General features: G+C 43.5%; 1 protein-coding gene across 1 annotated transcript in view; it reads left to right on the top strand.

Annotated features, from left to right (window-relative positions):
* Window positions 1-1771: 1771 nt before the first annotated feature.
* galnt10 (UDP-N-acetyl-alpha-D-galactosamine:polypeptide N-acetylgalactosaminyltransferase 10 (GalNAc-T10)) overlaps window positions 1772-27017 on the top strand; it is a 95304-nt gene continuing 70058 nt past the window's right edge. Inside the window, exon 1 of the mRNA XM_030437506.1 lies at window positions 1772-2251. Coding sequence (XP_030293366.1) covers window positions 2093-2251 — 159 coding nt within the window. The 5' untranslated portion in view covers window positions 1772-2092. The remainder of the gene's footprint in view (window positions 2252-27017) is intronic.

The following is a 27017-nucleotide window of genomic DNA, read 5'->3' as shown; positions in this document are numbered from 1 at the left end:
AATGTGTTAAGAGTCGCTGTTCAGTGGGCTGCACAAACAGATCCACAAAGAATTGAGCCAGAAGACGTTTAAAGACAGATGAAGGCTAAAGAGGAGAGAGGCAACATGAAAGGACACTCGACTAACCACATACGTGCTGATCTGAATGAAACATGAAGTAAAATCTGAAATATTTTACAAATGCGTTCAAAGACAAACGTGTATAGGCTTTGAAGTCCCTGAGATTGTGATCAGGCTGATTAATCCTGCAGAGGCTTCTTCAGAGAAGCGTGTTTTATTCTGGCTGTGAAGATACATACAAGAAATCAACAGAAATATCTCCAGTGCTGTTTTATACGACGCATAGATCTGCCCATGTGATACTGAGCGAGCCTGTACGGAAGCCTCTGCATTTGTTCCGTAAACCCATTTATACTGATTTTTCCTTTCAGAGTGATTTTTATAAACTATAATTTGTTTTTCGACACAAATTGCTGCTCTTTCCATCCAGAGATGTCACCTGTTTGTTAGTTTAGCCGCTCAGTGTTGATGAGGGGTTTGTATGACGCACCCCGTGTTTACTCATTGACCACACTGCTATTAAATGTTTGCGATAAATGGAAGTTTTGGAAATATGATCTAAAACTGTCATTTTGTGGGACTGATATAGTTTAGCAGTGACATGAGAGTGCACCCAATGATACCTGACACTCGGAGTTAAGGTTTTAAAGGGATATTTTACCCCAAAACCCACATTTTTGTGCCATGTTTTGAAGATACCGGCTGTAGAGATGACTCTCAGTAATTATACAAAATAGTGCATGAAACTGGTCACAACAAAGTCTGCGGATTATCTTTGTTAACCAGGTCATGCCATCTGGAAAAAGACGTTACTGTTGAGTTTTTTAAATAGATTTGAGCACCACAAGTCGAGCGCATTCTTTTTCCACTACATTGTAGTAAAGACAGACATTTCGACAGTCGATATCTCCATAACTCAGCAACTCACACCAGCGCAATCTAGATGGACACAACAGCACAACAGGTGAGAGAAAATATGTATGTGATTCTGGGGCGAACTGTCCCTTTAACCTTATATGTTACATTATTTTTCTTTTTGTATCTTGCGCGTGTATCCTTTAGTTTTATTTTGTTTCCTCTTTATGCTGTAAAAAAACACTTTGGATCAACTGTGTGTGTGTAAATAATATATCAATAAAGTTGAGTTGAGTATATGATACTCTCAGTAGTGTCAATATGAGTAAATGTACTTTTCATCACTGAGTGAAAATCCCCCATATAAGTAGTATTAGTAATAGAGAAAAAAATATTAAAGTATCTGATATTTAATGTACTTATGCATTAAAATAACAAGTTAAAGTAAGTTATAAATATATAAACATGCATATACTGGATACTATGGGTTGAAAGTTTTTTCTAAAAGTGTGATTAAAAAAAGAGCTACTTTGGCTGTGAAAGTAACTTAAGTTATCAAATAAAATGTAGTTGAGTACAAAGTTAAGTGTAAAGAGGAAGTTTAAAGTAGCAAAGAATGGAAATACCCTAGTAAAGTACAGTTACCTCAAATTAGTACCGAACTTGTGTTGTATTGTTACATTTACCACTTCTGTCTTTTTCAAAATAACTCTTGATTTATGTCCAATGTCCCCTGGGTGCGTTTATCGGGTATACAGATGGTTATCAGCCCCCCCAAAAAGCGTTTGTCTTATTTCCGAGGTGCATTTGAAGGCAGCACAAACCGCCGGCCGGTCACAGAACTTTTCATGAAGGCTCAGTTTGGTTCTGATATTTGTGTATTTCACTGTGTCATCTACGGGCTGACTCGACTGATTTAAAGAGATCTCCTTCAGGACATTAAAGTCTGGTGTTGGCTGCACCTCCTCCTCCTCCTCCTCCTCCTCCACCTCCGCACCCCGCTCAGGCGGAAGCGCAGTAGTTCGCTCCCCCTAGCGGCAGAGCTGTCCGCCGCGCAGCGTCACAGCGCCGGCGTCCGTCCCCCAGTCACAGTGAAAGTTGTCTCCGCTTGGGAAAGCGGGGCTTCGGGACTCGATAGTTGCCACCGCCGCTGCTTCACACGCTTCCTCCCGGAGAGATGAGGCGGAAGGAGAAGAGGCTGCTGCAGGTCGCCGGGCTGCTCATAGCGGCTCTTCTTTTCCTCCCCAACGTCGGGCTGTGGTCTTTGTACCGGGACCGAGTGTTCGACAACTCGCCCGACACACTGGACGGTCCGGGCGGCATCCCCCTCATACAGGTAAGGGGTTCGGCTGCGGGGTGGCCGGGGAGGTCTCCACGGCTGTCTGCTGCTTTCACGGGGCTGCCTCGTAGTGTGTTCACGGTGACGGCACCCGCCAGAAAAGCCGTCAAATGTGAGTTTGTTCGCCGCAGTGGAGGCTGAGATTCGCCCGAGACGCTGCGTGATCTCGCCTCAGCCGTTTTACTCCCCAACACATCAACCTTCACATTCCCACACTGTGAGTGTGTGCGATGGGATTTTTTACAAAATGGACCTCTCGCAGCGCGGTGTCAGCGCGGTGGGTCGTTTGTTACAAAGCGGAGCAGGGTGACAGAGGGGCCACGTAGCGGACCGAAGCTGGGCGTCGCAGTAAAGTTAGAACCACACGGAGTTCAGGAAGTTGTCTAAAATGTGGAGCGGGCGGTGGTGCGTTCACAGGTCAGGACGCCAAGTGCGAAGTTAAAGGAGCCGTTTTTATGGTGATGAGTTCAAGTGGTCATTGGGTTATATTTAAGAGCAGGGTCCTTTCGTGTCACAGTGTTTGTAGCCCCAGGGCCCTGTTTCTTTTTTTAAATTTTTAAATTTTTTTTAAAAAGCTGATGTAGCTATGTTTAAGGAAGAGTGTTAGGGCCAGGGATGAGAAAAGAAATGAGAGGAGGAAGTCTAGTTTTCTTTTTTATGATGCACTTAAAGAATAAAGTCCAAATGTTGAGAATGAAGTAAACTCTTCTGGTCCATCACTTCCAGTCAGGGGAGTGACTAACAGCAGTGTGAGCGGGCCTAGCCTAAGGTCCCTTCTACGTAACACGTAGCGTTAAAGTTCTTGAATGCATACGTAATTGATATGTACATCATATCAATATTAAGTTGTAACCAACCTAACAGAGTTCAAGTCATCAGATGGCCACTAATGCAGGTTGTCTCCAAAAGTCGACTTTAATCTCGACAGTTTAACTTCATCTGTTTGAGTTTTATAGCTGTTAAGATTATTTAGTTTCTTCAGTATCAGCGAACAGGCAGAGTCCACTTTTGAAGGAAAAAAGTTCATCCAAAGATTCAAGTCAGTGCAGTGCGTTCCATTTGAACTGGGAAGTTCACCCAATAGGACCCTATTTTAAGGTCCCATGGGGCAAACTGGAAGAGGCCTAAATTGTTGTATCCCCATTCAGGTTAGCCGGATGCTAAACCGGAAGCTCAATGGGCAATGGGGTTTTGGAACTGGAAAGTTCTGTTACCGCTGAGCGGCTTTCATATAAATAAATAGGGCTCCCACTCCAACACTGTATCCAGGTTTTAATGTAATGTCCTTGGGAAAGACAGACGTACCTCACCAGCACCAACCTCAAAATCCAAGATGGCTACTTCGCTTATTAACAGCTGTAGAATATTATCTCATTAAATCAATCTTACACATGGAACGGTCCAACTTCTATTGGTGGATGTGTTGCTTCAATGTTTTTATGCACATAGTACATTAAAATTGAATAGCTACTAATGGCTTACCTGGCTAGAACTAGCATTCCAACATATTGCCCTGGAATGCGGTCATGGGGTGGGTATGACGTCATTACCAGCTCGGACTTCCAACTTCCTAGGTAAATGGGACGCACCATTATCTACTGACCCCATGCTGATGTAAAGTTCAGGTTAAGTTTCATAGTCCACAAAACCTTTCTGGAGCATCACAGTGAAGCAGCAGCGCAGCATTCAGCTTGTCCAACGTAATTGGAGTCTCCAGAATCCCTAAGATCCCAAATTGATTTTAAAAGAGGTTATTTACACAAACTTTACATGACTTAACCCTTAGATTATGACTGAACTTTAATATTTGGGTCAACCTTTTGTTGAATATCTTAGAGCCCAAGATGACTCCTCCAATTGTTTATTCTGTTCAGCCAACAATGCAAAATCCAACAATATTCGATTTGCCACAACAGAAGCGAATCCTCACATTTTAGATGCTGGAAACCACTTGTTGATTGATTAATTGATCATAAACTAATTGTTTCTTTCCAACTAACTTGTTGATGCAAGATATTGTTTTTAGGAAAAGGCAATCTGGTGACGACTGGTGGAGTCCACTTGATGCCAAAACTCGGAAATGTTTTTGATAAAATCAAGTTTGTTTAGCTACACACGAGCTATCAGAAATCCTTAAATAAATAAAAAAAAAGTATACTGCGACACTGACACTTAACTAGATTTCAAAAAGTCACAAATTAGGATTTTATTCTTTCAGCTAAAACAAAATAGCAAGCCAAGCGTTAAATCTCTTTGCTCATCTTGTAGGAAACATCTGAGAAATGTTATTTCTCGTCTTTGATACATTTGTACATTGCGTTTTGTCCTTGTGTCATACAATGCATGGAGAGAGCAGCGCCATATTGGATTGCTATCTCTGTTTTGTTGACATACTGAAGTCGCAGCTCGTGAAAGCAGTTGTAATTCAAATCGTCTGTACAGCAAACTGAACATTTGCGCAGCGGGTCTTAAAGTGCTTTGGAACAACTTCATTATCTCGGAGTGTTGAAGGTTTCACTCCTTCTTTTTTTATGGAAAACAAGACCTTGTGACTGAATCGTCATTGCAAAAGTCTGTAAAGTACAAAAATAAAGAAGCTGAAGAACCGAGAGGCTCAAGCTGGAGTGAGGTGAAGCATTCAGAAAACTCACAAGGACCGCGTTTGGCAGACAATAGTAGCTCCTCTAATTCAAATGAGGCAAATCTGCTGAATGGAGGCTTTCACTGTTGGTATGTGTGTGTTTGTGCATGTGTGTCAGTGTGAGTTTAGGGTGGTGGTGGTGGAATTTGTCCAAATCCACTAAACTTGCTTGACTGGATTGATTGTGGAAAAGGACCAAGTGAAGGGAGGGTTTAGTTTTGATGCTGTAGCTGTTAGCTTGTTTTAGAAAAGGCCGCTGACATGTATCACTTACAGCAGGAACAGTTATTTTCATTATCAGTCCATCATTAATCCTGTAAATGTTGACAGTGATATTGTCTTTTTGTCGGCAGCTGCAGCTAATTTGCAATCCTGGATTGTTGAATTGTTTTAAACAGCTGCACTAATCTTCCCCAGCGATTACTTTTCTCTCCCCGAGTTTGGATGTGATATCTAAAATGACAAGAGGTGATATGATTGGGATTAAAGGACATCTCAGAGGCCGGGAGAAGCTTGTTACATATTAGCAAACCGTGTGATAACAGCTGCCAACCTTCAAGACGGTTTGATAAGAGACAGATGGGCTGATTTGAAAAACAAGGCCGACTTTCTCCGTTAACGCTTGAGCCTTTTTAAGGGGAGAGTTCAACCGAGAACAGGAATTTAAGCTAGTTTATCACATCCTGTATCCAAACAGTCAAGCAAACATAAAGTTGGATAACGGTCAACTGTCACCACCTGAGTTGAGTCTGTACTCTGGAAATATTGTATCGTTGTATGTGTAACTGTCATTTAGCTACTTGTCACGAGACCTAAGAATATATGATGGTTTAAAACCTGAAAGGGTGCAGTGAATTCACTAATCACGGCAGATGCGCTCTATTTTTTATTCTTTTTTACCGATGCTACATTGAACCTTGTAACAGAGTCCTGTGGTATATTTGGAGCAAACACAGCTGACAGAGCTAATATAGCTAATGCAGCTTACAGAGTTAATGGACCTAATGCAGTTAATAAACAGCGGATCTAATAGAACTGACCTATCTGATAAAGCCAGTGCAGCTAAAATTTGATGGAGCTAGTAGAGCTAATGTGGCTAACAGCTAATTACATAGCAGGACTGACAGTTGAAGTCTAGCAGACCACGAGGAATTAAACAGTGCACTGCAGTTTAATGTGACAAAACAACAGAAGTACTGTACATACTTCAGCTGAGTGCAGTTCAGAGGTAACAGTACTGATTGCTGACACATTTAACCAGCAACTATAGAGGATAATAAAAAAGTAAAGAAACAACATTTTGGGGCATTTATTTCGACGATGGAGGGACTTTTTGACATTGCCCTTCCCATATTTAATTCTCGTTGATGGTCTTTATTTTGGCACATTATTTCTCATTAATATCATATGACACTTCTTTCTGACAACTCTTGGCTTCTACCCCTGCAACTGTTGTAGTATCGCCCGGGCCTCAGGTGTAGTACAGCTCTGATCTAAGCACCAGATAAAAGTGTCTTCCTCTGAGGCGTCCCCCCTTCGCACCGCGCTAACACGACTGTATCGAATCCAGCAGCTACGAGCAGTGAAAGCTGTAATCATGTGCTCATGCATACGCTGCCTGAATGAGTATTTCATACCGCTCTAGCAAACATGAGCCGCCCCAGAGCTTCCCCACCATGACAGTGACAGAGAGGTAATTTGCACATTTCCCATCTGTTATTAAGGACGCCTGTTGAAGAAGAGGTGGCTTGGCTTCCACCTGCCTGCTCCACCAGCTCAGGTTAATTGGGGGGTAGGGAAGAGGAGTGCAGTGGGTAGAATTATAAAAAAAGAGAGGCCGTGTAGTCTGACCTGCTGCCTGCTGTGCTGCCCGGCTAACCGCCGAGTGTCATGCATTCTTTTATCAACTAGTGTGCAATCGTCCCCGCGTTACACCTCCATTGAGGGCGTTGTTTTGCCGTTGTTTCACACAAGACTGTGAGTGCGCCTGGTTGTTGCGATGTCATTCGGTTCCATGTTGATTTCCGTTTTCATAGGCTAGAGAATAAACGACGAGCTTCCTACATGTGGTTCACCTTGCGTGGAAAAAAAATCCAAAAGGTAAGGTGACGGGTGACTTTATGAAACATGCAGGCAACGAAGAAAGTCAAGACCAACTGCGAGAACCCAATTAAGGCAACACTTTATAGGCCAACTTTAAAAAATAAGATACTAGGAAAGATTTGCAGTCTTATTCTCAGGTCGTCAAATACTGATGCTTTGGGTCGGTGGCTCGTGTCCACCAACACTGAATAATAGCACTTGGCAACACTATGGTAACACTTGAAGTAATCTTGATCTTGGCAGGCCATAGAAGCTGTTTTCTCAAGATGTCTCTTGAACCTATTTGGCACTATTGCTGCGTTTGACAGTCTTTCCTGCAGATTGCTTAGTGGGACAGTTGGCTCCACTGTCCATTTAAAACTTGTTTTAAGGTGCGTTTGGGTCGAGATGTTTCAGGATGTCTGTTGAGCACAAGGTTTCGAACTGCTGTGCATCTGAAAAATTCAAACCTGGAAACTGTGTTGCCTTACTGTGGCAATGGTTCCTCACCCAGGCTCAAGTCACCCACTTTGGGAAACACTACTTCACCCAAACAGGGAGGAAATTCAGATAAATCGTAGAGCCCAACCCAGCCTGAACTGCTGGAGGAGGGTCGGTCTAAACAAAAGAGAGCCACGCACAAAAATATAGATTTGGGCCAAACTGCCGGTGGATTTTCCCTCTCACTAACTGGATGTAATCAGCTCGGATAAAAGTCCAGAAGATAAAGTGTGCTCTTGAAAGGAAAGTTGGCTGAGACTCACGGCCCTGTCACAGAGCAGCGAGCATCACACAGCCTTCTGTACACTGGAGGCTGCAGCTATGAGCCACACACTGCAGGCCGGATTACTGTTCATTCATCACTGCAGGACCTTGTGCTTTTCGCCTCTGACACATGTACAGTACAACCCCTGACTCACACACACACAGACACACACACAGACTGACTTTAGAGCCAGTAGAAGGTCACCCAGCGACGGTCTGGTCTTATTAATGAGCAGAGCTCAGAGTAAACAAGGACATCTATGTAGAACATCTCCGGACAAGGAAAAATCCCAGCAGAAAAATGGTATAAGAACGTTTTTTCAATTTGTGTTCTCAGCCTCAGAGGTCACAGATTGTTGAACCACAGCTCACCAGGCAAAATTATTACTGAAGAACAAACTGGTTTTCTCAGTAAACACCCCCAGTGCTTCAGTCTGATTTTGAATTCCCTGGATGTCTGCTTGTGATGTATTCCTACCCCACAGTCACGATGCAAATCAGATATTTGTCTGACCCTTCTGTCCTCCAGGGCTCCCATGGGCCTTAAGAAACATTGAAAGTCTGACATTTGTCCTCTTGAGGAAAAAAAATAAACAAACCCTTGATGCTTTATTCATTCACGTTAACTGTTCAAGCCCTTTTTGAAGAACGCATGTTCTGTACGACTGTGATGAGACGAGACTGGACCGGAGGAAATCATTAAATGGAATATATTTAGCTTTGCCGTCGCCACGGTTAGAATAACAATAGCTAATATTTCCGTGGGAAAACACTGGAAGGAAAACAACTGGAAGTCATCCTGCATTTATTGATGAAAGTGTCGGTGTTTGTTAGCAGTGTCTCGACAAATGATGTTCCAAATCAGTGAATGAATGGCTTCTTCTTAGAGAGTTTACTCGGCAATGAAATTTTTATAAGACAGAGCTGATGCGTCTCTCATCACTACAGCTGAAGTCTAGGAACTGGGCCAAGCCCGACACATAAAGTCATCTAAATGTCCCAGATTCTGATGCCTCGGCCCGGTCGTCGGCAAAGCCCGGGCCTCTCTTTGCCTCGGTGCTCCGGCAGTGTCGAGCAGTTTGACCTGCAGCGCCCTGCCTGTTTCCTCTCGGTTGCTATTCTGATAAACATTAAAGTTGAATGAGAGTTTAGCCCGTGGTCCCGTGAAAAATCTCTCCTTTCTGCTCTATTGACATCATGTGGGAGAGAGGGAATGATGTTTCATGCCAATAGCAGGCAGCGATTTCAGAGCGCTCGGAACCTCCAGGCTGCACCTACGGGGAAGCACGACTCAAAAGTGCACAAGAAACAAAATTGAAATTGAATGGATTTAGGCTGCCCTCGCAAAACGGCTCACGCGGATTGCACCGCACATGCAGAAGGATTTGAAGAAGAAAAAAAAAAGCGAGGCCTCCTCAAGGCACATTTCGGAATTGGGAGTAATTTCAGGCTGCAGTGATTTTCCTGCAAACAAGCGAGGAGACGCAGGCTCTCTGCAATTAAGGAAATCACATCAACTCTATGAATCCTGTGAGGTTAAGAGCAATTAGAGAGGCTGTGAGTGGGATTAAGACAATTTAACATGGTTTATGATAACACTTGTGAGAGTTCATTAGACTTGATTATACTGTGCGTTGTTGCATTTTACGCTGTCGTGACAAAAAAAAATATCCCACACATCCCTGCGAGGATGTCCCCTCAGAATGTGTTTGTCATGGTGTGAAACAACAGAGAGGTCATGAACCTGTGATGGAAATGATGATGATGAATGGTAACGAATGATATAATTCAGTGTCCCCTCCTGGTTGGTAGCACTTAAATGAAAGCTGATCAGTTAGTTGAGGCACGCTGGGCAAAAGAATCATCATGTATTATGATTCATTCATTTTATCCTTATTGAAGCTTCTGTGATTTGGATATTGCACTTGATTTATTGCAGTTATTAGAGCATTTTAATATCTGAGGCAGCATTTCGGTCATTTTCCAAGAGAAGATCCAAACATTTCCTCAGATTATTGGATTTTTTTTTTTACTGTTCTCTGATATATATGTGGCAGTCAACTGAGTATTTTCTTTTGACAAACAAGACATGTTCCGTCTGTGTAATCCCAATGACGAGCCAGATTCTAAATTGCCACCTATTTTTTTTTTTCTACATTTGGAAATGTCCTGTCCTGTACTCAGACTTGAAATGGCCAGTAAATGTGTTCATTTGCACCGTTATAACCCAACATTGCATTTTAACACAAGCTCCTCTTCGGCTGCGTTGCCAGCTGTAACTCACGTTGCGCTGTTTACTGAACGTCACACAAGGAAGAGCCGTGCGAAGTCATCTCTCCAGTCAGCACAGCCTTTTAGCTGGCTGCATCACTCTGCTGGCTAGTTGCCGTTTGGAAACACAAGTTCGGGGACATTAAATACTGCCGTCTTTATGATTCGCCTGAAGAGCAGAATGTGGGCGCTTTCAATATCAGTCATGATCTAGAATCATCCGATCAACAACCCTATTTTCGAAGATCTTGTCTTGCTCTACGCCAGAGCAAATTAGCATGTAACTATTTAGTGATTAATCTGTTCATATTGTAGTCATTTGCATTACTTTCCCTCCCAGCTGAGGTTGAGATGGACAAACTTGACGCCGTGCTACATGCCAGCACATTTCTGACAACAACATGCTTCTGTCTGAACAGTCTCACACAGTAAAGTGATCACATCCCAGCAAGTAACATTTTTCATTGCTTTACTGCAGAGTGACACGTTCAAATAAATGTTGCGGAGTGAAGTCGGGCAACAATTAACTCATGTTGAAAGGAGATTTCGTCACAGTCAGATTATTCACAGAGACAATGAATCACACAGCTGCAGGATTTTGCGATCAGAAGACGGGCTGTTAACGTCACCACCTGATGCAGCGGGGCTAGCTCTGCTGCTAGACTGGGGAAATGAGATTTTACCTTTAATGTGTTAAGCCCCTGGAAACGAGGGAGACTGAGGGATGAAAGTCATTTGCAAAGACAAGTGCAGTTCCTCGCTGCAGACTTAAGTCGTTGCACTTTATCACTCAGAGCCGAGAGAGACTGGGAGAGAGGGAGGGGATGAAACACCTCGGGAGAAAAAGGCAGAGCGAGTGGGTAAAAGAGGTGTTTGTTCACAGGCCGACTTTGTTGGAGAGTGTTTCCTCCCCAGGTTCCTCACACAAGGCAGACGTTGACTCGCTGCTGGCTGCGGCACCGACTGAGCGCGTGCAGAAGCTGCTCTGTATGCCTGTCAGGGTTGCGCTGCCCCAGATCAGTGCAAGGAGCCAAATGAGGGACAGGTGCAGCAGACAGCCTGTGGATACGGAGCGAGGAGTCAGGCTTTTAATTACAGCCACGTGGGTTGTGGAGCTGCTTTTTTTTTCATGTTCAGATGATTACACTAATCCCTGGATGCCAATTTAAGGGCAGCTCTGTGCCGAGCCTCACTGAAGAAGTTGCACTCTAATGTTTCATGTCAATGTGTCTAGTTTTTTTATGGAGTGGACCTGTAATTTGGCTCAAACCCGCTCCACACTAACACTGACCCGAGGTCAGATGATAATATTTCTGGGCTCCTGACCAAATCCGTGTGAAAATTAAAATCTGAAACGTGCAGTTTTTAACACTGTAATGACCCAAAGTGTCTGTGTTTGAAAACCTGGAAAAAAAAATCAATCAACTATCTTCCTCCAACTTTGGGTGGATTAGGATAAGAGTGGTGATTCTGCATCGACCCACAAATGTCTAACATCAATTTTCTAAATGCTTAATGGAACAATAAAGACAGAACTAAACTGCGAGGGCGGTGCAGCACCCTGAAATTTAAATTTATAGACAAAATAATGACCGAAGCTCGGTGGCCAGGAGTATATTGTGAAAACGTTCTATGCCTTCACTCAGAGACTAAAGACTCATTTATGCTCAACGTTAGACACATGTTCGGATATGGAAGGAGCCTTCTGTCTGTACTCTGTGCTGCTTTTGTCTGAATTTCTGAAAGCTTCCGAACAGGACCAACAGAACTGTACCTCTCTGGTAGTCGCTCGCTCACAATCTTGGTCAGTGACGGAGCTAACGGTGCAGTAACTTGTTATCTATATTTGTGCATATGGTAGCCATGTTGAATTGTGCATCCCTGTAGCAGCCAGGTCGTAACGGTCCAGTTGGGGTTTGAACAGGACGCTTGCTCCCCCAATGAAAATACAGTAGAAAGTAAATCAGCTGAATTTAGCTGAAATGTTTCAAAGTCATTTCATTTCGTCTCCCTAGGGAGAAATTTGTCTTGGGTATAGGGACAATTCCTGCTTCAATAACAACCGGAAAACATACAACATACCACATACAACAAACAGAGGCATCCAGCCACCTATAAAAAAGACAGTAAAAGTACAGAAATATAAAAAACACACTAAACATTGGAGCTACTGTGCAGATTGCCATCCACGTGCTTGTGCAAGAGAGCTATCCAACATTCATTCTGTTCCGCCTTGCAACCACTTCTTCATGCTTACATAATCATCCATGCATCCAGTCCATTCTGTATACATTCCTTTATCCATTCATCACTTCCCGTGCGTTCAATCCTAAAAATATACACTCATTGTTCCATTTCTATACCCACAAACATTTAACCTTAAAAAGTTCATTACTTCCTAGTCTACAATCAGTCATATGTTAATACTCCATTTCTCCATTCGGCCCTGACCATGCATAACAATCCTACAAAAATATACATTTGTTGTTCCATATATACCCATACATTCAGCCATGTGGATACATTACTTCCTATATTCAATCACGATCACCGTTTTTCATTGATGAGCTTGATTGAGATGGGGATGAATGAATGTTTATACCTGTTGTGTTTGCACAGAGAAACCCTGTACCTCCTGCCTGAATTCAACAATATATATTCAGGATACAACAGATTGGAGCCGTCAGATAGGATAGACTTATATACCTGACTTACTGTTGCCTGGTCAGAGAGCTCCTGCGGGTTGAGAGGAGCTGGTGTTCCCATAATTTTGCCTGCTGTCTTAACTGGGTTAAAAATCTGGGTTTTAAATTTGACTGTTAGGTTCCCGAACCAGCTGGTAATACCATACCGAAGAATAGACTCAATTGTTGCCCTATAGAAGATTAGCATGATATTTTTACTGACACTCATGTTGTTGAACATCTTCTCTGTATCGTGTGCTCTTCTTGTAGATTTCTGTCCCGCGAGTCGCTCTCCGTATGTGTTACGTTTGCGGTCTGAACACTGACTCTGACCCTTGTCCTCTTCATTATCGGCCGTTGATAATCTCGATGAAGTCGGGAGTTAAAGTTCACCCGCTGTTATTATTACTGCTGCTCCTCAGATGAAGTCCTGAACTGTGAAATGTTCACAATTAACTCGAACCACTGGGAACATGTTATTAACTTGTTGGCTGATAAATGGACCCCGGCCCTCCTCCACTTCTACTTGTCTGTGCTGCGTTCGCATGCCGGCCCGGGAAAATGTGTTTTTTTTTTTTTCGTTCCTCTTGCTGAAAAACTCCATGCGGTGTACTTGACCGCAGCTTCTGACCTGTGATGAGTTTATTTTTCTGAAGGGAAACACAGTCTGCTTTCACCGGAGAGAATATTCTGTTTTCTTCCAGCAGCACACTTTGATGTCTGGAGTTTCTGTAGCTCGTACTGTTGGAGTCTGTGGCATTTAAAGGTAGTCTGCTGTTGGCTTTGTGCACATGAGATAATAGCTGGGTGTGTGTGTGTGTGTGTGTGTGTGTTCAGGAGACAAAGCACTACCTTCTCCATATCGCCCGCCCGGCTGTACAGATCAGGTGATAAAGGAAAAAAACGGCAGTCATGACACACTCATGACAGTTAAATCAGCCGAGCATCATGGGAAGAAGGAACAGTGTCCATAACAGATGAACCATTTAACCTGAGGCAGTTTTCTGCTTCTGTGTGTTCTGTTCGCTCAGCTGTGTCTGTTAACCTCTGAACACTGCGCTGTGTTCACATGCTCTTCAGTAATGTGGTTATTCTCCTCTTTGAGCAGTAACCCGAATCACAAATGTCAGTTTGTATCTCGCGCTGTAGGTTCAAGGATTAAGAATGAAAACAGCTGGAGAAACATGACATGGCCACTGTTAGCCAGTGTATGGTTTATTAATGCCTTTTCTTTTTGGTTTTTTAATTAAATCAGAATGAAAAAGTGCAGGAGATTCTTCCAATTATTCAGCTATGATCCTCATGACTTTAACTAATGACAGTTTAATAATCCTTAAAGTCGTTTCTTTGGTGAAAATACCCCAGCTTTGCAGGTTTCAATGTCGCCACATTGATGATACCCGTAGCTGGAGGCATTATGTTTTTCTGATTGTCAGTCCATCCCGTGCTTGTGACCATAATATCTCAAGAACGCCTTGAAAGAACATCTTCCAATTTGGCACAAACAGCCACTTGGAGTTAAGGATGACCTGATCCAAATTTAGTTACTAAATGTCAAACACATTTTATATCCAAAAGGTAATTTTAATGTTCTGCTTAAAATGTTCTGGCCTTTATTCATTACCACAGCTCAGGACCGGCATCAGGACTGGTGGTGTCCAGAGGCAGTAATTTAGTTATATGGTTTGGATTTTGTGCTACAGAACAAGTGTTGTCTGTTCCTGGTTTGCAAGGCTGCATTACAATAAATGATGTGATTTTCTGAACTTACAGGTGGTTTGTGTTTGGTGAAAAATACTGTGAAGTACCATTTTGGTGCCCAGTCGCTCCCAGTCCGAACCACTAGCTGCATGGCTAACTGAGCTACCTAGCAAAGGGTAGCTAAAGATAGCATCAGTTTGTGTGCTGCCCTCTATTTGTTTGAGTATGAATTTGACAGGTGGTAATTGCTCATATATCTCACCTTTAAGGCCATTGGCCAGCCGTACCAAAATGTACTTCAAACAAACTTCAAGAAAGGTTGAGCGCTGCAGTCAGCAGTTAGCTGCACCTGTTGGATTTCTTAGATGAGCTACAATGACGAGATGCATGGAGGATGCATTAAGGAAATTAACTAGTAAACTATCAACAGGAGAAAATGTCTGCCCGAGGGGAATGAATTCATTGCCCTTGTGTGATTATTGGGTGAGAACAGCTTTATATGTTTATCTAAAGCTCAGCAGCACAGGAGCAATGAGTCTGTTAGACCACTTAATGCAAAATATTGTATTTTCAGCAGTATGAATTTTAGGTTTCATTGGTAGCAATAATAGTGTGAATGACGCTTTTATCATAAACATGTATTTCTCTGTCTTCTGTCAGCAGGATCTTCTCAGCTGTGCTAACAAACCTGCTGATATATGGCTGAGTATTATAACAGGTGTTGTGCTGTAAATGCTTATAGTTCTGTCTGATTTCCTGCCATATCCTGATTACCCAGAATAATCTCCTCCTCTATGAATGTGAACCTGGTGGAGCTCTTTGCTCAGCAGCACCACAGCAGCTGTTGCAACCATACTGTAAGTTTCATTTAACCGTCCTCACCCACATTCCCACGGTTGCAATTCAAAACGGGCAAAGCCTAAAGAATGAAGCCCTTCTACTCTCGGCATTAGCCATCCCGCTTCTCTTGTCAGCTGACGACTTTGTTTCACTCTGACAGATCACGGTGCAATAGATGTATCCTGTAGTACAGAAAGCTTCAGAGGAATGGTTTTTAACTGAGGCAGTCGGTCGCTTTTCCGAGCCTTAAAGCACTTTTCAGCAATCGGACTGCAGCCACACCAGCACTTCTGAACAGCTGTTTGAAGATTGACATGCTGTCTCCGGAAGAAATTGCTGCATTTTTTGCTCCGTTAGACCGTGGCCTTCCTTACTGAGCTACTTGAAGGAACAGCAGGTGATGTCACTGTTAGCATTTATGCTTCTTTGATCATTTCGGGCATGCACATACAACCCCCCCACCCCCCCCCCAACCCGTCTCCATCTTGGATCACAATCTTGTCAAATATTTTCATTGGCATTGATTGGGGTAGTAAAGCGATGCGTGAACAGACGGGCTGTTTCTGTGAGGAGAAGGTAAATGAAATGAGCTATAAACGCTGGGATTTTTTCCAGGCGGCTCAGGTGGTGGCTGCCGATGCAATGTTGAAACAGTCCAGTTTAATGGGAACATTAACTCAGCTGTCACTCATCTGCTGGTTTGCCGAATGTATTGGATGCATTTTTACAATGTTATGGTGTTATTGATGCATTTCTGTGTCAATACAGAACAGAATATTGTATCTTTAAAAACTATACTGTGTGCTGCTTTTGTTCATTTTGCATGAGAACATCTTTACCTGCTGCAAGTTCCATACAGTCAGTCTCAGATGCTGTGAATATTACTATGAGTACTACTGCAGCTCTCTGATGAAGATTGAGTTGTTCCTTGGCTGCTTTTTCTATGTCAGCACATACAGAGCAGGGTCAATCTTGACACACCTGAAATAAACAGTCAAATGTTTTCCACCAAGTTCTGTGACAGCGCCCCGACACACCAGGCCGACGTCTTTGCGGTGTGTTCAAGTGCAGCTTTTTTGCTGAGGTGTAGGCGATTTGATCTGTTGCAAAAATGGTGTGTTTTTGTTGGGATCATTTAAGTTGAACATGCAGAGATTTCATAAAGGAATCCACTGAAATATGTCTCTCCAGTCATTAGTGCCGATGTGATTGGCTAAAAGAAGGTGAGATATTATTACCTCTGCATTTTCCCCTCTGTTTCTGCTTTTCATTTATTCTGTGGTTTATTATGTGGTATATCAAATATCATCTTTACCTGTTTCCTGCTTCGCATTGCGTCAACACTGGCAGATGATTAAGTGGCAAAGGGGGCGGCTGATTTATACTGTCATGAAATGTCGCGCTTTACCTTTAGAAGCCATTTAGATAGAAACGGTGGATGTCAACTGTTAAAGGAAATTGTGCATCGGCTGCTTATTGGTGACTCACTCGTGGAGCTACTTGTGGAACTGTAATTTGCATTAGTTGCTTTCAACCGCCGACGTGTGACTGACACATGTGAATTAAGCTCATGACGAACATGTCTGCCGAGGGAAAAATAACTCCTGTCCTCGGCTGCTGCGAGAACGCTTCCACTGAAGAGACTCAATATGCCACTCATGTCAACAAGTTTCTAATTGCACTGGCAGCAGTTCAAACTTCTGAAATAGTCGCAAAAAAAGAAAAAAAAAAAACGTCAACAAAAGATTCAGTTTCAGTGGAGTGAAAGGAGCCTATTCATATCAAGTCTTCTCTCTTTGGGAAGAGGGTCAGTCAGTGTTGTCAGACCTTTGCACTGAATGTGGTTCTCTGGTGGATGTTTGAGAAGAAGAGAAGCTCTCAGTGGTAGTTCTTTTGAGATGTGGGCACACAGTCAGATCAATTGTTTTTTTTATTGACACCTTCCGAATCAGCGGCAAACGATCCATAGGCCAGGACATCTCTGCAGCACATTTGACCTTTTTGGCAAAAAACTGCAGCTTCTTTGGATTTTTCGATGGGCTGTACTGTGATTTTGATTTATATTTTGATCAATTGTGCAGCACAGTCACCATCGCAGAGAGTTTCATATCTATGTGCCCGGACTCTTAAGCATCTAAGCCCACCTTTTGATTGATTTAAGTGTTTGAATTGAAACTAGCTGCAGTTCCATGTCATGTGGCCCAGGGATTGCAAATACATACAGAATTGGATTACTGTGGTAAACAAATAGGACACACCTCTTTTTATTGCGTTTATAAACTATTTTAATATTCATATTTTTGTGGAAAAGTCCTCTTTTTGTTCAGTAGCGTCCACTTCACTCGGTGACTCCAAATCTGAGCCTTTCTGCTTCTATTGTCGGGTGTCTTTGCTGCCCAGATGAACTGGTGCTTGTCATTAGTCTCCAGCATTGATGTGAGGCAGCGGGCTGAAACACGTGGGTAGATTTACAGCGCGTTCTTCCATTATGAAGCAGCCTCTGAATGGGGGTCTTTGTGGCTGTTCTCAAAGCGTCGCCTCTGCCCACTTTGTTTCACATTATTTTCTCATATTGGACTGTTGTCTGTTGAACCCCGAGCTATCATCCCGTGGCCTGATTGTCCCCATCACTGACAAATGTTGATAATTACCTTCCAGTGGAACTGTAAAATCTCTCCCCTGCTGAGCTCATTGATTCGCTCTTTTCTAACCAGTGGTGGGAAGGAGCGACGTGCCTCGAGCTCTCTGGACGGCCGCGGCACGGTAAAGCTCGGCGCAGACGGACGAGGCCGTAGGGGGATGGATGTATGGAGGGATGTTGGCAGGATTAGGGCCACTGAGACAACTGATTATGCTGATCATTACGCAAGCCACATCTGTCCTCTGTCCCCTCGGTGGCATCTGGCCTCCCACACTGAACGCAGCCAAGCCCAGCAGCGGTAACTTGAAGAGACGAGGCTCTGAGAGTCCTGCTCACACAGAGGAAGTCAGGGGAAGAAGCGCTGCTGGCTGCTAGTCGCAGAAACACTGAGCAGACGATGATGGTAACAGGGAAAATGCTGGTCATATACTGACGGAACGGGTGAAGAGCCAAGCGTTTCTATTCCAGTTCGACAGCCGACCGACAGATACAGTAGATCGGACTGTCCTTGGACGATAGGCTGCGAGATTCACTGCATTGATCAGACTATTCTTTTCCCTTAATCACCGACTCGTAGGCGCTCATTGATCAGTCCAAAAATCCCCATCAGACATTCCCAGTGCTGTTTTTTTTCTGCTGGCCCAATAGTACACGCTCCGCTCATAGACTCTGCATTGTGATGATGTCACAGATTATTAAATCGCTCTTGTAAGCTCTGAGAAAAATCAGAGCTAAGGGACTAAAATGATTTCCCTTCTTTTTCCAAACCAGATCAGTCTGAGGCACTAAACAGGTGGTTAATTTCAGGCCAGTACAAAATGGCCACCCTCTGGCTCTCACATTTATGGGTCAGCAGCTTGTATAGTAATAACAGGTAAGTAGCAACATGGCGGTCAGTCAGTAATCAGTATCTTCTCTTCATTTGCTCGCTGTTCCTCTTCAGCCGAGCAAAACCAAGCACATAAATCTACGTTTTTTTTTTTGCGATATTCAAGTGTTTAACGTAGCCATTTTCACATTCTTGTCTGCTCTGTTAATGGAGATATAATAAATGGGAATATTGTTGAAAATTGCAGTATGACAAAGTGCAGAAGCTGCAATTTAGGAAAGATGGAGAAGCTAAAATGTGACAAACAACATTACGATGAACTACTGTATTGCTACATAGATGCCCCGTCCCTGCAAATGTTGTTATCTGCATCTAGAAGCACCTTTGTTCGCTACAGACCCAGAAAAACCCACTGATACATAATATTGCAATCTGCAGCCCTGTATGTGACACATCTGTGGCATGTCTGTTCACCCTGAACGAAGGATCCTTCTTCTTTCGTATCGAGCTTTCCTCCTTTCTTTCCCTCCACTGCTTGACAGGGAAATTAAAAATCCGCTTACGTATAACATTTTTACTTCGACATATTAATCTCTCGGTGTGGAAATTTTCCTTTTTTGACCTCCCCTCGAGGTCACTGATGAGTAGCGTCCCTGCAAGAATTACAGGCCGTGCTCACGGACGCTCCAGCAGGGCAGATTGTTTCCATCACTTTGCCTTGACTCTACAAAAAAACCCTGAAGGACAGTCCGCTGGTCCACGTTAGATCCAAGGACCATGGGATGTTAGGAGAGGTTTGGCCAGACAGAGGCTGCTCTTTGAGCTGCCAGCGCCACAACTCAGCAGCATTTAATGGCCACGTACAGTATTTCTCTGCCTCCTCTCTCTCAGACATGATAATAAGGGGCTTATTTGAACAGCACTTTGCTCAGATGGGTTTGGACAGGCGCCAGTGGAAAGCTGTGATCATGGCAGCGGCAACACAGCTGTAAATTACCAGCGAAGCCCCTTACAAATCCATCACACTATGTCTCCTGTTAAAATTCCATTTTTAACTGGAGTGACGTGGTGTAATCTGTCTCGTGTAATGTTGCCTGAGATGCCTTTAGCAGGTTAACATGCTCTGTATGACACATCTGTCCAAGTTCCTGTTACTACCACCACACTCATGTAGTAATCATGGGGTTATTGTTTCTCCTCTTCAGACAGAAGCACCTTGTGTGGAAAATTTCGTGTTACACATGTTTGACTGGAGCCTGGTAATAAAAACGTGATTTTACCAAGGCCTGGAAATAACGCGGGCCACCAGTGAAAACAATGGAAAATATATTCTACAGACAAATTCACTGAAGTTGCATTAACTATTCAGATTCTTCGTAAATTATGACCCATCCCCAATCAATATTCATTTTTAACAAAACATAATGCACGTTGAATATTTAATTACAAGTTTGACTAAATTGCTACCATTTTAGCCAGTAAGGTTTATTACAAACTGTAAAATATCCTGCCTCCATTACATACGTGTCTTTGGGAGTGTTTATATACACAGTTGAGGCATCACAAATGGAGGCGAAAAAATGTAGAAATGTTGCCCAGGTTTGGGTCAAGTTCAGTCACTTAAATTACTATCGTCAATTTTCAATTACAAATATATATAGTGTAAAACTAAGTGATGACAAGTGGTGGACCTACTGTCTGCGTTGGGGGCTGTTTGTCCTGTTAAGCGCTGCTGTATCTTAGGCTATAGATGTGACATTGCCTTGAGCACATCACATGCCAACCCCTGTATATAAATGACATGACTTCTCATGCTCGGAAGGCCACTAGCCTGAAATGTTAGCATGTTGTTTGACATGGGCAGAATAAATTGGTGAAACTGAGATTCGTCAACTCTGTCCTGAAGAAGGGTGTGTGAGTGTGTGCTGCCTTCACCCCTTTGAATACTTAGCAGCTGCAACATCTGTCTTTGGTTTAGCGTCACTGTATAAAACACACAAACACATAACATTTATTTAGCTTTCATGAACTTTTGGCTTGAGTCAAGCTTGGGCGTTAAAAAACAGAACTCCTGCCGAGGTTAGATGGAGCTCTGTTACAGCTCTATTGGTTGGGTTCGGTCAGAGAAATGAGGCACCGGCTGCACTTTAATGTACCCAAATATAGAAATACACAAATATATGTGTATAAAATATTTATTCACCAATGCATACATTTTTTCAAACTTCCTAATATCAGTACCAGCCCCAGAAATCGAGTATCGGTCAGGCTCTTGTGAGTTGATTGCATTGATGGTGATGAGATAAACACGGACTCGCAGAGTAAACATCCTGCAAGCGGTGATGCTGTTCACACAACATGAAAGTTGCCAGTTTATTTGCGTCCGCATTTCATGCATCCAAGAATTAAGCACAGTTCTGCGCCTGCAGAAGTCAGACAAGCAGCCATCTGCCATGGCCTTTGTCCAGTCCTCTGCCTGGTATTTCTGGTCGCAGCAGAGCTCTGGATAATGACTCCTGTTGGGAGATCAGACGCTGTGTGGCAGCCCCGCCGGGCTCGTCTTCCAGGGTGGTCTCTGTGCCTCAATCTCCGCTCGGAGATCCTCAACTCGAGCAGGAAAGAGCAGTGGAGCTGGTGCACAGGAGGATGGACGGGGATTTGGAAAAGATCTACAGTCAAAACTCCCAGCTGGCTTTTCTACAACTCAGTGTTTCTCTGAGGGTTGAGAGAAATGCAGCAGCGCAGTCGCTGCCAGTAGTCGTTTTTCTTAAAGAAGTCGAAAGGTTGTTTTTTTCCCTATCTGAACGATTTTAGTTCTTTTTCCTTGCCTTTGCCCTTTGCCTAAGATTGTGTTGCTTATTTTGTCCTTCTCTGTACTGCACACTGAATCATCACACCTTCAGGGCGATTCTTATCTGAAAACAAACGACTCCCTTCTCCTGCGTTCAGTCGGACTTCTTCAGGGAAGAGAAAAGTCAAAACTATGACACAAACCAATTTGCAGGAGAGGATGTGATTCACCTTCACTTTGCAGTTGGATCAACAGCCTGTTGGATGTGTAAGTGGTGTGGAGGTGGAGGCATTGTGGTACAGTGAACTATTTTTAGAAGGTGAGGATTGGTAGCTTATGTTTCCGTGTGATGAGCCCGGACAGCCGGGGCAAATTGACTCGTCTGTGAAGTGGATGAGGAGAGGGAGGAGGTGGAGGAGGAGCAGGGGGGTGAGGCGGAACAGGAAAGACAGGTAATTGCGTCCCTGGGGGTCGAGTTGGATCTGACAGAGCAGGGAGAGGAAAGGAAAAAAAAGAACAGGAAATCTTCGTCTACTCACTCAAAGATACCGTCGATTCACAGCGGGAGGAGAGGAGCGAGGAAAGAGAAGTATTGACCTAAGGTGATCTGATTCATCCACCTCGGAGAATGAATGGCCATCTCTTTTCTTATCGGCTCCTCCGCTACGCCAAAGGCAGCCCAAAGTTCTTGCCGAAAGGAGATTATGGGCCATGTATGAAAAGTCGGTTCTGAATTAAATCAAGCAGCTACAGCTAAGAGTCAAAAGGACTTTTCCCACAACGAAAACTTCTCCATGAAACCCCGAGAATCTTTTTGCACGTTCTTGATTTTTGGCCTGCCTCTCGACTGTAGTTCCCACTTTGAGCAGCACACCTGCCTCCTGTTGGCCCGGTTAGTACCGGCCCAGTAGGACTGAACATCACTGACTGATCCGACACAAGACTGCAGCATCTTCTGTGCAACTTTCATTAAGACTTCTCTTTTACTTTTTAGTGAGACTTTCTGATGTTTAGTCTCTCCTTAGACTTCTAAAACTATCTTTAGCTTTTCAGTATCCTCAAATGTCACAGTGTGACAAATGGTAAAAAAACAAAAACAGAACAACACGATACATCAGTGGCATTGTACAGGCTGTCATCAAGAGTTAAAATGTCTTGAAAATGTGAAGTTATGAGGCGTCTTTTGATTTTGTGAAAGTGAGTTAAGTTCTTATGTGTGAAAGGCCACATTTCTGATTAAACCTAGCATTCAAAACCAAAACTGTCTTGATCTCAACTTTTGTCAAAATGTAGTTTACCCTAGCTCACACAAATAACTGTATTCCTACATTATACTGACCGCTGCATGGGGCCACATATGTACGACAAATAGCACCTTAATATTTACCTGGAATGCTTGAATAATAAGATGATTAGTCCAGAAAACGCTCTTAAATTTGGGTAAAAATCCACTTGAAAAGATATTTAAAGCCTCTAATTGTAAGTGTCTCATACAGTTCAGTAGAAAAGGGAAGTTGGGTCTTTTTTTAGTCAGCGCGTATAACCACAAGTCAAATGCAGCTGACGTCATTGCACGCGGCCTGACCCAGCTTTAGAAAGTCGGCTGCAAAACTGCAAAACACAGCCATTACAGTGACGGTGTAACAAACGAGTTTACAAAATTCTGAAAATGAACTAAAAGAAACGGGGAATGTTTTGTGGTTGCTGCTAAAAGAAAACCCCAGTGGCTTCCTGTGTGTCCACTTCATGCCTCAGGACTTCATTCAAGCCTGAAGGTGTTGGGCAGCAGGCGAAGGGAATGAATTTGTAAAGAAGGAGAAGAGAAAAAAAAAATCTTTTGTATCACTCTGCAGAGCTCTTTATTTTTCTCCTTCCTTTCACCGGCACCTTTAAAGTGATGATTTATGGATGACGGCGATATTGCCTGAGCACCGTACCTCTAAAAATAAAAGAGCGTATTCTCCAACGAGTATTTCCACCTGATGTCAGCCATAGACGGTTTTGTCAACGTGAGACTTGAACCTGAAGTTGGCTCTACATCCGTCCCTGTGAACCGCAACATACTCGACCTTCGAGCTGACTCGGAATCGAAGAAAAGCAACTCGGTCCGTGTCCGCCTGGCATGTCGGCGCTGTATGACTGTGTAACGTCCCACAACAGCTGCTGAGAGCTCAAACTCACAGCAGCAGCACCAATCCCCCCTCCATCTGAGCGAACAGCAAACATAATCTGCTGTTGGGCAGATTAACAGAAGACCACAGCAGCATGGAAATGAGGTTAGGCAGCCAGCGTTTCAGAGAGGCTCTTTATAATCTGCAAATCCCTCCATCGAGGTCACCGGGAGGAAAACTGACGGACCGACGACCGGCCGCAATCTCGGTGGCTCTCGTAATGTCCTCGCTCAGGTGTGGTCCACGTTACGAGACTAGATATATTTCATTACGACTAAGCAGTTCAGTCCTCCACATGTTGCTTTCTTTCGATCAAATTTAAAGAATAAATCCGTGCTTGTAGATGAGGACTCGACTGTACCATAATCCCCTTCAAGCGCTTCCCGTGAACTCTTTGAGTCAAGATGTCGCGTTTTTAATTAACGATCAGGTGCTGGCATTTAGGTCAACATCGGTCACCGGTTACATCACATCACGAACACAGAAAATAATTGTTTGGGACGTGCCAGCAGATGAAGTCATGTAACGTCTTATACAAGACCCACAGCCGGTTAAACACGCACCAAACCACGCTACGTTTGAACTCTTTAGATAACTGTTACTGGTGAAACACACTGATGGGTTAAACAAGGGTTTTTTTAACGGTGGACACTGTGATGCCCCCATGTGACAAACTGTGCTGCGATACATCAGAATACTTGAGAATGGTGATCGTCAAGCAAACTCAGTTATAAGGAGCGTCTTTATTCCCGAAGAAGAATTATCAATGTTTATTTATCATTTCGGTCATTTTCAAGCAGAAACGTTGGCGTTAGCTTCTGAAATGTGCACATTTGGTGCTTTTCTCTGTCTTTTCTTTTCTGATGGATGAAAATTTGAACTTTTGGATGGACAGGAAAAGCCGTTTGTAGATGTGGCTCTGGGCTCTGGGAAAATGTGATGAATACGTTTCACAGTTGTTCAAAATCTTGTTGGCTAAATGATTCATCCATTAATTGTGAAAATAATTGGCAGATTAATACATAACTGTTAGCTGCAGCCATACTATTTTTATTACCTCCGCCTGTTTACCGGTTGTTGGATTGAATGGATTTCCACAAAACTTAGCTGGAGGGTGATAGGGGTGTGCCAAAATATCGATACTACGATATATCGCAATATTTCGTCTTGAGGTACATTATCGATACACTGGTGCCAAATATCGATATTTAAAAATGTAAAAAAAAAATAAATAAATGTTTTTTTTTTTTTTTATTATTATTATTTTTTTTTGGCCCACCACCACCACCCCTCTTCGGAGGACAGCTTTATCTTTATTCAAACATAGGTATACAACCAAATAAAATTAAAAAAATGGTTTAAGTAGCTCTGAAACCCACACATATAGATATTTAATGCTAGTTGTAGTCAGTGTGTGTGTTAAGAGGAGACACTGTGCAATATACTCTTTGTTTACGTGGCTGTCATTCATGTGAAATTGATTGACAATGTTTTGTAATTCCTGTGAAATGGATTCAGTGCAGTCAATAAATTCTGAATTTCTTCAGTGACACAGATATCGTGATGTATCGTGGATGAAATTTCTTGCAATATATCGATTATCGCAGAATCGCTGTATCGTGATATTATCGTTATCGTGGACAAAATATCGTGATATTATCGTATCGCGAGGTATCTGGTGATACCCAGCCCTAGAGGGTGAACAGACTTTGGTGCGAAGATGTCACGTCACTGTGAATGTCTTCCAGGCGAGAGCATCTGAAAAGTGCGTGCCATTAATCATAGCAGTTTAAAACACCTATGAACATGTCATTTCTGATGTGCTAGGACTCTGCACTCATGATGGAGTGTACCCTGACAGAGTGGACGCTTGTTCTAGCGAACGCTCCGTGGACCCTGAGCAGGATGTGTCCTCAGATGGCGCCTGAGTTTGGACACGGCTAATATCTCATTTCAGGTAGATTAGGCGGCGTGCACGTGCCTGCCTCCGCGCCTTGCGCATATAGACTCGCTCATTTGTTAACTGACACTCTCAGTCTGTCTTTTGTGAATCCGTGCGCAAACACTGACTGACATGTGGCCTTTTGTCATCAGTTAAATGGACCACTAAAAGGCCGCATTAAATTTAATGAGGGATCACGCTGCCAGGTGACGCGAGTTACATCCCCGTCCTCTCGGCTCCTGCTCGCATCGTCCTCCTCCCGCTGCTTCTCTACTTTTAGCGGGGATGTGCGTTATACTCCGAAGATGCATCTCTGTGTTGCTGTGTCACTCAGGAGACGTTTTCGTGGCCCGTCAGTTAATGAGAGCATGTTGGATGGAGACAACAGAGCCTGTGTGGATGGCGGTGTCGCTCCTCCAGCGTCCCATCAGAGTGTTTGCGCTGTGTCTTGAATATTAATCGAGCGGAAAAGTGCCCAGAGTGGAATGAGTTTGTGGCAGCGTGGAGCCTCGGCTTTTTCTTTTTTTTTTTTTTTTTCTGATGATGGTGATTAGCAGAGTGGAGGAAGGTAATACTCTGCTGTGTCGTACAGCAGAGGAACAGATGACTGTGTTTGCCGCTGCCTTATTTTTTGGGCTCAGTTTCATCTGGGCTGGCGCGCGGCTGTGAATGCGCATCCTCATGAGCCGGAGGAGATCGTCTTGTGAATTTAATCCTGCATTATGTTTACTGCGCCGCGCGTTGCCCCGCGGAGCTTTGATTGTAAACAAATGATGCTTTCAAGAACACATTGTGTGTATCCTAATGAACATTTGGTCTCAACCAAACAGCACGAAATCCTCGGAGAATCAAACGCTCACCTCCTGTTTCAGTCTTCGCTGAAAGGACTGAGGGAGCTGGGAATTACAAAAAATATATTTCAGTATTGAATTAGTAAAAGTGCTTTAATGTCCCCGCTGGCGCCCGTTCACACTGACGTACAGTGAGATGTAGATTTAAGACTTCACAGCATGCCGTATGACCCAGGAGCAGGGTCCGGATGGATTTAACCGGACTTTAAGACGGCGTTGACGCCTCCGTGAGAATCCCGTCTCCTGCTCACCGTATCTGCCTCCTGATCAACGATGCGTGTTGTTTTTCAACCAGCATTTACTCGAAAGACTCGCTCGGTCTTTTCTAAAAGTCTGCTCTGTCCCTGGTGGGACCGTGTTCACACTGATGTAAATATTTAACTGAGCAACTAAACAAAGTGAAGACTGGTGTTTGAAGACAGTTGTAGCTGGAGTTATTTATCAGAAGATATTTGGGGAACAGCGTGGCTCATCACATCGTCAGGAAATGACTTTATGTCTTTGTAAATAGTAGTAGTTTAGTAGTTTAGTAGTTTTTCGCTGCTGACGGTGAG

The sequence above is a fragment of the Sparus aurata genome, chromosome 13 (assembly GCF_900880675.1).
Source record: "Sparus aurata chromosome 13, fSpaAur1.1, whole genome shotgun sequence".
In the NCBI taxonomy this organism is placed as follows: Eukaryota; Metazoa; Chordata; class Actinopteri; order Spariformes; family Sparidae; genus Sparus; species Sparus aurata.
The sequence above is the reverse complement of the archived record's forward strand: the minus strand, read 5'-3'. Positions and strand labels throughout refer to the sequence as shown.